Source organism: Poecilia reticulata, chromosome 2 (genome assembly GCF_904066995.2).
Source record: "Poecilia reticulata chromosome 2, P_reticulata-male-v2, whole genome shotgun sequence".
Taxonomy (NCBI): Eukaryota; Metazoa; Chordata; class Actinopteri; order Cyprinodontiformes; family Poeciliidae; genus Poecilia; species Poecilia reticulata.
Window position 1 is genome coordinate 14,418,319 of NC_088831.1, and position 8,742 is coordinate 14,427,060.

At 44.9% G+C, this 8,742-nt stretch overlaps 1 protein-coding gene across 6 annotated transcripts; it reads left to right on the forward strand.

The window, feature by feature from the left end:
- The first annotated feature begins 219 nt into the window (after window positions 1-219).
- Window positions 220-8,063, forward strand: LOC103481345 (sentrin-specific protease 7). Of its 6 annotated transcripts, none has more exons than XM_081613008.1 (22): window positions 220-492; window positions 974-1,091; window positions 1,646-1,716; window positions 1,805-1,942; window positions 2,655-2,877; window positions 2,948-3,197; window positions 3,274-3,362; window positions 3,759-3,854; window positions 3,930-3,963; window positions 4,046-4,252; window positions 4,505-4,710; window positions 5,227-5,274; window positions 5,563-5,618; window positions 5,683-5,799; window positions 5,970-6,110; window positions 6,177-6,269; window positions 6,524-6,600; window positions 6,824-6,876; window positions 7,303-7,343; window positions 7,486-7,554; window positions 7,621-7,771; window positions 7,858-8,063. In XM_081613008.1, the coding sequence occupies exons 2-22, from the start codon at window positions 975-977 to the stop codon at window positions 8,005-8,007; spliced, it is 2,427 nt and encodes an 808-aa protein (XP_081469134.1). In that variant the 5' UTR covers window positions 220-492; window position 974; the 3' UTR covers window positions 8,008-8,063. The 6 variants fall into 6 exon arrangements, with proteins under 6 accessions (XP_081469134.1, XP_081469124.1, XP_081469130.1 ...); XM_081612998.1 differs by having other exon boundaries at window positions 221-492; window positions 2,945-3,197; XM_081613004.1 differs by having other exon boundaries at window positions 221-492; window positions 1,649-1,716; window positions 2,945-3,197.
- Window positions 8,064-8,742: the final 679 nt, after the last annotated feature.

An 8,742-nucleotide genomic window follows, 5' to 3' on the forward strand; every position in this document is an offset into this window, starting at 1 on the left:
CCCTGGAGGTCAGTGAGCGTCCCGAACTTACCTTTCTACCCCTGAGCTGAAATGACCTTTTTGCAGTGTGCTAAATGCGATGTTTTAATCAACATACAGAGTAAATATAATATGATAAAATACCAAAGGGGGCGGATCAGGTTGAATAAAATGTCAATATTATCAGAAAACATAAAACTTAAGCAGGCTGTTGTTGCTCGTATTGGACAGAAGGTGGCGGTACGCACCCATCAGTGGTGATCAATCCGCCGGTAACCTGGAAGAAGAAGAACACGGTCTCTGTTTTCATTACCTTGATGAACCCGGTTCTGTTCGGGGGGTATCATGCCGGTTTGTAAGTACTTGTGTGGTTCTTCTGGACCAGAGTAAAGATCTGCTGTTTTCCATGAGTCCACTGGAGACCCCAGGGACGCCTCAGCGAAACCAGGCCGCGGAGAGATAGCTGAGCTCCCCGGCTAGCAGGCTAGTTAGCTGCTCCGTTGGCTTAAACAGGTTGGTGTGTGTGAAAACAGTTTAAAGTCAGATGAATATGAAGGAAGCGATTGAGTGAATATTTATGATTAATCAAGAAGAAGGTCTTCAGAGAAATTCGGCTTTAAAATAACCTGCTTCAGTTTCCTAGTTTTACTGAAATGTACACTTTTACCTGTCATTTGCACTTTCCGTTCAGGTTCAGTGTCGTTTGAAGTGCGTTAAAAGTAACAGTTAATCAATTTTATCAACTTAGACCACGCTGGATATTTAAATTAAGGTGTGTGTTTGATTTTCAATTAGTTTTATTATGTCATTTTGTTGTTCAAAAGTACTCTGTAGCAACTGGTAAAATGTGTATGTTTTTCTATGGAGTTTGGTGCAGTGTTTTCATCGTTGTCAGTGCGCTGTAAACAGTGGCTAAACCGGGGCGCTGCTGTGGAATTGGTTGTTTTTTCAATGGAGTCTGGAATGTTTTTTTTTTATTTATTTTATTTTACAGGATGGCGTTTCCTTATAAAATCCCCAAGAAGAAACAACCTGAGGATTCTGACCCTGCTCACATCCACCTGCAGTCACCCCTGTCACGTCTCCATGGCTCTGACCCCCAGGTTAAGGAGGTATGACGGGGTTAATTTCCATTAAAAAAAACTTGCTTTAATTTGTGTTTTATTCTTATGTGCTTTATTTGTGCTTTACGACTACTATACAATACGTTGGTACAGTTAATATCTCTTATAAAGTGTTTTATAAATAAAATTGACATTGACAAATTTTGAGATTAGTCTCAGAAATAGAAAAAAAACGGTAAATTTCTGAGTTTCAAAAGTAAAATATCTGCTAGAAATTTCTTTTCTCAAAATATCTCAAAATTTAGTTTTTTTCTAGTAATTTTCTTACTTTTGAGTCAGAAATTTAAATTTTTTATCCTAGAAAATTTCTGAGATCTCAAAAAAAAATGTCTAAAGTAAAAAAATTGTTAGAAAAAATGCTGAAATTTCAGTGTTTCAAAAGTCAAATTTTTTGAAATTCAGAATTTTTTTTTGTTTTGTTTTATCTAGAAAATTTCAGAAATTAATCTCAAAAGGTTTTTTGGCGGGATTTATTATGATATATTTTTTCTTTCCACAATGGCCTTAATACGTCGTCGTTTACGTGTATTCTCTGGTCCAAGCAGGATTTTGGGAATCCTACCAGAAGAGGTGGATCTGACAGAATGCATGATGGGAAGCCACCTGCAATAAGGTTGGTGGAGGCGCCCCCTTCATGCCAGGATGACCGCTACATTTTACCATGTGGAAGCAGGAAGAAAACAAAGTTGTTGTTGTTTCAGGGCGACGCGGCAACCGTTCAGGAGCTACATCCAAACTCTGCTAGGTGTGGACAGCTCCGGCAGGGGCGGAGCTTCATCAGCCAATCACAGGTCGGCAGGAAGCTGGAGCAGCCAATGGCAGCAGAGCTTCTCTAACTGGTGAGATAACAGTTTATCATGTCTGTGCAGAAGCTGCTGGAGTCGATTTGTTTTTATTCATCTGGAGGATTCGATCCATAGCAGCACCTCACTACTTCATTTAGAGTTTTATTTAATTTATTCATCTTTTGGTAAGATGGGGCATTTTTTAAATTAATTAATATAAAAATATCCAGATTATATTTACTTGGGAGATTTGTAAATATCCATATTTTTTTGACTATAATATTTTGTGAAGGATTTTAGTTTGTAAATTGTTCAATATTTTTGTTTATTCTGGTTATTTAAATGCATCTTCCTGTTGTATTACAGTTTTATTTAATAATTAATAATATTTCAATTAATATTATTGATAAAAGCTCATCCTGATTGACTGCAGGAATCTTAAAGAAAACTTTAATAATCAGATATTTTGCTTTCATCTAATACGTATAGCACCATGTACATGCAGTAAAGTAGAATTAGGCTCAACCATTAAAAAAAAGACAGTTTATAAGAATAAAAACAGCAAAAGAGGGACATTTATCATGTTCCTGTAGCCCAGAATATATTTAAAATTATTTCCAGATACGTTCTGTACAGAAATCAGGATGTTGAGTTTTTAGTTTGCTTTTACAATAGATTTGTTTTTGCGTTTTGATACAATTTTGATACAGCTACTTTTATCCTAATGATTCAGGGTTTATAATGTGTTGTTCCCCTGTTCGTCCAGCCGGGGGCGGCCTAAGAGAGCGTCTGACCATCTGCTGCAGTCAGAGAACACCTCAGGTCTACAGTCTCCACCACAGAAGAAAGTTTCCAGTCCCTCCATGCCACATAAACGCATATCTGTGAAGGCTGTGGACTACCTGGAGGAGCAGAGAGCACAGGTGGATGCTGGGAAGTTGAGTTCTTCTCCGCCACTGAGGAAAGTGGACCCGGCCGCCAACGGGAAGGTAAGAGGACAGAAGATCCTCTAGGCTGTGGCCGGTTGTCCCCAGCCTGAGACTCTGTTTGTTCCAGGAGAAGAAGAACTCGTCCAGCGTTGGCCCAGAGGAGACGCCTGAGGACGAGTTTGTGTCACTGTCCAGCTCCTCTTCCTCGTCCCCGATGAAGACGGTGTTGTCGCCAAAGACAGCCAGGAGGAGGCGGTGTGCGGACCTGGAGGACGTGATGGAGGCTCAGAGACACAGATGGAGGACGTTCAGAGACAGGAAGACGCTGGCTACTTCAGTTCTTAGACAGAAGAAGTCCAGACTGGATCCCAGTGAAGCCAGTGAGTCTGACTCGCTTCCTCTGCCGCCCGGTTCCTGGTCCGCTCTGCAGAATGTTGATCCTCTCTCTGCTTTCAGTCGTCCTATCCAGTGAAGAGGAGGAGGACGATGAAGGACAGAGGACGTCCCGACGGGTGGATGGAGCAAGACACACCGAGAAGACGCAGGTCAGAGGAAGCGGAATTTAGCAGAAGCTAATGTTAAAGTGCTAAACCAACATGATATTTAGTAGATGCTAATACTAAAGCGCTAAACTAACATGATATTTATGCTAATGCTAAAGCTCTGTACCAACATGGTATTTGGCAGAAGCTAATGCTAAAGCGCTAAACCAACATGATATTTAGTAGATGCTAATGCTAAAGCGCTAAACTAACATGATATTTATGCTAATGCTAAAGCTCTGTACCACCATGGTATTTGGCAGAAGCTAATGCTAAAGCGCTAAACCAACATGGTATTTAGTAGAAGCTAATGCTAAAGCGGTGTACCAATATGATTTATGATAAATCTCCATCAGACCTTCTGCAGGAGTTTGTACTCACCTGTTGTTGGTCTCCAAGGTTCTGTTGGGTTCTTCTCCGCCGTCCTTCCTGCAGCTGGAGTTCTGCTCGCTCCACTCCGGCCTGATGGAGGCTGACGCTCGCGGCGCTATGAAGGTCCGTATCACATCTGACCGATCCATCTATCTGTTCCCGACCCATCAGTAAGAGCTTTTGTCTTTGTTCCTGCAGATCGCTGAATATGGGATCACCTTCCCAGTGAAAGGTACCGGACCTAGGCCCGGGTTCTGGTTCTGTCTCTGCTGTGGTTCCGTTCTGTAACGTTAAACGTTAGCTTGTCCTTCCAGGATCGGAGGACACCGAGGTGACGGTGGTGGCCTCTCAGCTCCGAGGCTACGGCGTCTGGGACGGGGGCGTGGCGATGGGCGGGGATCTGCTGGCCGGATGGAAAGGTCCCGCCCCCTCGCTGCTCTTCCTCTGGGTGTTGGCGGCTCAGGCCAACGTCCTGCAGAGGGAGCTGTCGCTCATCCAGAAGTCCAGCACCAGAGCTAACGGTGAGTCTAGTTCAGACCTGCTGCTAGCGGAGCAGAGGTCTTCCTACATGGTATTTAGTGGAAGCTAATGCTAAATGCTACAGCAACACACTCATGGTTTCAGTTTTCTAGTTGCTCAGTTTTGCTAACTCTTGCTTTAGCCTTATTGAAGTTAGCAAAAACACTAAATTGTTTAACGATTAGCTCCAAAAGGAGCAGATTGTGCTGAAGGTTGTTGGTGTCGATGTTTGAGGATCAGTTGTTCCTGTGCAGCGCCGCCATGCTCCTTCCTCCTGGTGTTGCTGAAGGAACAGCTATCGGAGATGCAGGCCGCTCTGCTGGCCTCCATCTTGGACATGGCGGAGTACAAGCAGCACCACTCCTCCTCCCCCATCGACTGGTCTCAGGGCCTGCTGCTGCTCCACACCTGTCCCGCTCCTCTGGACCGGCACCTGCTGCGGCTGCTGGGTCATTCTGCTGTGAGTTCATCAGAAGCTGATCGATCTGATCGATTTATTGTCCATAAGATAAAGGGCTATATTATTCATAACATGTTGACTTTAAAATGCTGACACTTCGTCATCTGTATTTAGTACTGAGTGAATAAACAGAAAATTGTGGCTCTGTCACATTATGAGTCTTCCATCGTTTTACAATTTTTCAGCATTATCCCCTGACATATTATCCTTGTCTTTGAAACAAATCAATAGTTTTGGTTGCTTTTCCGTCATGCAGCTGTTAGGATGAAACTTAAGGAGTTTGAAAGTTTATATTTCAGAGCAGAACTGCATTAAGTGAATTTTTTATCCCAAACTGGATTCTTAATGGAAAGTTTATCTTTCCTGTTCTTGTATGGACCCGCCATTTTTGTTTCTGTATCAACTGGCTCTACTTAAGCGTGACTATCGTTGCAATCTGCTGGATGGAGGCCAAATTACAGCATTAAAATAAAGTCTAAGCGGACGTTAATAATTGATTAGAACTGGTTTTTGCAGTGTGTGACCAGCAGGTGTCTCTGTGGAGGATGTGGCGCCGTCCACCAGGTGTGGACTAGATTAATGCTTTAATTAATAAAGCATTATTAATTAAAGCATTAATGCTTTAATTATGCTTTAATGCATAATGCATAATTAAAGCATTAAAGCATTTAATGCTTTAATGCTTAATAAAGCATTAAAGCATTAATGCTTTATTAATTAAAGCATTAATGCTTTAATTAATTAAAGCATTAATGCTTTAATTAATAAAGCATTAATCAATCAATAATTAGTTGCAGGTTTGCATCTCTAGTGTAAACAGAGTCTGGACCTTCTGGTTTTGTTTCCTGACAGAAGCCGGGTCAGTCCAGTGCTGCTCAGAGTAACCTTGCTGGTCAGCAGCCCACCAGGTGAGTGACGGTTCATCACCTGCTCTGGTCCAGGTGTACCAGGTTAACCAGGTTCTGTCTGCAGGCTGATCCAGTACCCTCTGGTTCCGTGTATCGGTCGGATGACGCTGACGCAGGAAGACCTGGACTGTCTGGACGCCGGGGAGTTCCTGAACGACGTCATCATCGACTTCTACCTCAAGTCAGTCTGCTTCTCTCTCTGTGGCTGTATTTTCTGTGTCTGACCAGCAGGGGTCTCTATGTGGCTGCAGTTACTGTATGTGACCAGCAGGGGTTTCTCTGTGGCTGTATTTTCTGTGTCTGACTAGCAGGGGTTTCTCTGTGGCTGTATTTACTGTGTCTGACCAGCAGGGGTCTCCCTCTCGGCAGGTACCTGCTCCTGGAGGGCGTTGGCGGTACGGTGGCCCAGAGGAGTCACGTCTTCAGCAGTTTCTTCTACAAGCAGCTGAGCTGCCGGCGAGCGGCTGGAGAGAGCGACGCCCCCTTTGTCCCGTAAGCCCAGCGCCACTGCCCAGTGGAAATGATGTCACACTGACTCTTCTTCTGCTGCTTCCACAGCGACCATCACACAAGGCATCAGAGGGTGAAGACGTGGACGCGGGACGTGGACATTTTCTCCAAAGACTTCCTGTTTGTGCCTGTTAACAAAGCGTGAGTTAAATTTAGTACAATTTCAGCTAAAATTTCCTAATTTGTTTGTTTTCATTTAGTTTTTCAAACTCTTTATATTTTGGTTTGTCTTTAATTTGTAAACATTAAATAATTATTAATTTAGTGCTGGAGTTACTTCTTTTACAGAATATCTTTATGTTTATTTGAGTCCAGTTTTTGGCTCCTCTCCCACCCGGTTCTGGTCTGGTTTCACAGCAGTGGTTCTGACCTGGTTTCGTGGTTCTGTCTCTCAGAGCACACTGGTTCCTGGTGGTGGTCTGTTTCCCCGGACTGGAGGGCGTTCAGACCGAGGAGTTCCAGAGCGGAGCAGGTGAGCGGCTGGCCCGGTTCTGTCAGGTGGAGGATGTGGCGCTGTCCACCAGATGTGGACTAGAAAAAGTTCTGCTTGTTCTCTGGGATGAAGACGTCACACCTAGCAGAACCTGGCTCGGCACATGTTTGTCTATAAAACGGACCTGCTGGGCCCGGTAATCAGTTTCTGATGGAACCAGCCGGTTCTGGGAATCAAGTCCAGATGTTTGGTGTTTGTGCAGGTGGATCCGAACGTGCTGCAGCAGAACCGCGCCCCAGGTCCCAGCTGCCTCCGGTAACAATTAAAATCTGCTGACTCATCATGGGGCCATTTTAGGTCCCATTTATTTTAATTCAGTTTCTTTTAAAAATGCTGAGTCGTATAAACAGGAATTACCCAGAGGATTATAAAACAAGATGAGGATTAGGCCACACTGAGGGGAAAATGAAAATTACATGAATAAAGTCATAATATTATATTATTCTCATATTATTTATGTTGTATTAGGATTTAACATTTAATTTAATATTTTTTTTGTTGCCTTATAACACTCAGTAGTTGCTGTTTAGGTATGTAGCATTTTAACAGTTAGCTAACCTGGTTAGCTAAGCTAACGCTAAGCTAACGCTTAGCTTAGCGTTAGCTAAGAAACAGCAGCTTAGTGCTGCCGTTTCTTCTTCTGTTGAAGCTCATGTTGTTTTCCTGTGTGTTTGGCTGCAGTGCTCCCTGCTGGGCTGTCAGAAGAAAACAGTCACCAAAAGGTGAGCCTAACTTTCCTCTGCTGATAGAACGTCTGGGATCTCATTTTAATTTTACATTAAATCATTTTAATTTTTTCTTTTTGGAGGAGACTTTAAACAGATTGATTCTCCCTGAGTTATTTGGTGTTTTTGCTCCCTGCAGGCCGTGCATCCTGGTCATGGACTCCCTGAAGCTTTCCAGCCACGACGACGTCTGCCGACTCATCAGAGGGTGAGTTCCTTCGCCTCTGCGCTCACCTGCAGTGTCTCTGACCCCCTGACCTTTGACCCCTTCCAGCTACCTGCAAGTGGAGTGGGAGGTTCGGAGGAAGACTCCACGCCTCTTCGCCCCGGCCTCCATGCGGAGCTGCACCTGCAGCGTTCCTCAGCAGGACAACGGCAGCGACTGCGGCGTCTACCTGCTGCAGTACGCCGAGAGCTTCTTGCAGGTCGGCCGCCCCACAGGAAGTGATGTCATTGCCACTGTGGAACCGCGTCTTTAAAAACGTCTCCCTCCCTCTGATTGGCTCCTCAGAACCCCGTCGTCGACTTCGACCCGCCGCTGCGACTGGAGGGCTGGTTCCCACGGCAACGGGCGCGGCAGAAACGCGACGAGATCCGTAGTCTGCTGTTGAGGCTGGAACGGGCCCAGCTGAGTGAACAGAACCAGGACGCCGAGTTCTGATCCAACTGTAAATGAGTCCACTTCCTGTTTTGTAAAATAAAGACTAATTTATTTTATCCTGCTGGCTGGGGCTCTTATTTTGAAGGAATCACTGGAACTGGTTCCAGTTTCTTTCGCTGGGTCCAGGTTCTGCAGCCTGACCCGGTTCCCTGGGAGTTCTGGTATCATGGGACTGCTTGGTTAATCTGAGGGCTCAGCGCAGCGCCCCCCGCTGGGCACCAATCAGCTTACAGCTCATTAAGTGGATCAGATAGGGGTTCTGCTGGCTGAACCGGGTTTAGGCACCAAAACAACCTCACCGGCCGATCAGCTCATCACGGAACCACCAGCACCACTGGAAACGGGTCCAGGTACCACAGACAGACCCGTCAGGATCATTGACTGGTTCTGGTCTCTATGGTCCGGCTCTGGGCTGAACTTGTCCCAGTTTCTGGTTCCTTTAAGGTTCCAGAACCGTTCTAGAGTCTGGTTCTGCTTCAGTCAACATCTGGACCTGGTTCTGGTCTAGCTTTGGTTTCTTTATCTCGAACTCTGCTTACATCTCTGGTTCTGTTTACTTTCTTTTATAGAGACAGTTCTGGAGTCCAGTTCTTGCCTATCTTTGGGTTCTGTTCGGTTTTGGCATACTCGGGTCTTGGTGGTACTCTGGACCAGTCCAGAACCTTGTCCATGGTGATAAATCCTCGTTCTGGGGATCAGATGACCTGTTCTAAAGAACCGGACCTTTCTGTGTGA

What these genes read in the sequence shown, in the direction of transcription:
- LOC103481345 (XM_081612998.1), top strand. Translation starts at nt 975, where the DNA reads ATGGCGTTTCCTTATAAAATCCCCAAGAAGAAACAACCTGAGGATTCT. An exon ending in GGAGTTCCAGAGCGGAGCAG is followed by an intron (nt 6,601 to 6,823) that starts GTGAGCGGCTGG and finishes GTGTTTGTGCAG; the next exon opens with GTGGATCCGAACGTGCTGCA. An exon ending in CCAGGTCCCAGCTGCCTCCG is followed by an intron (nt 6,877 to 7,302) that starts GTAACAATTAAA and finishes GTTTGGCTGCAG; the next exon opens with TGCTCCCTGCTGGGCTGTCA.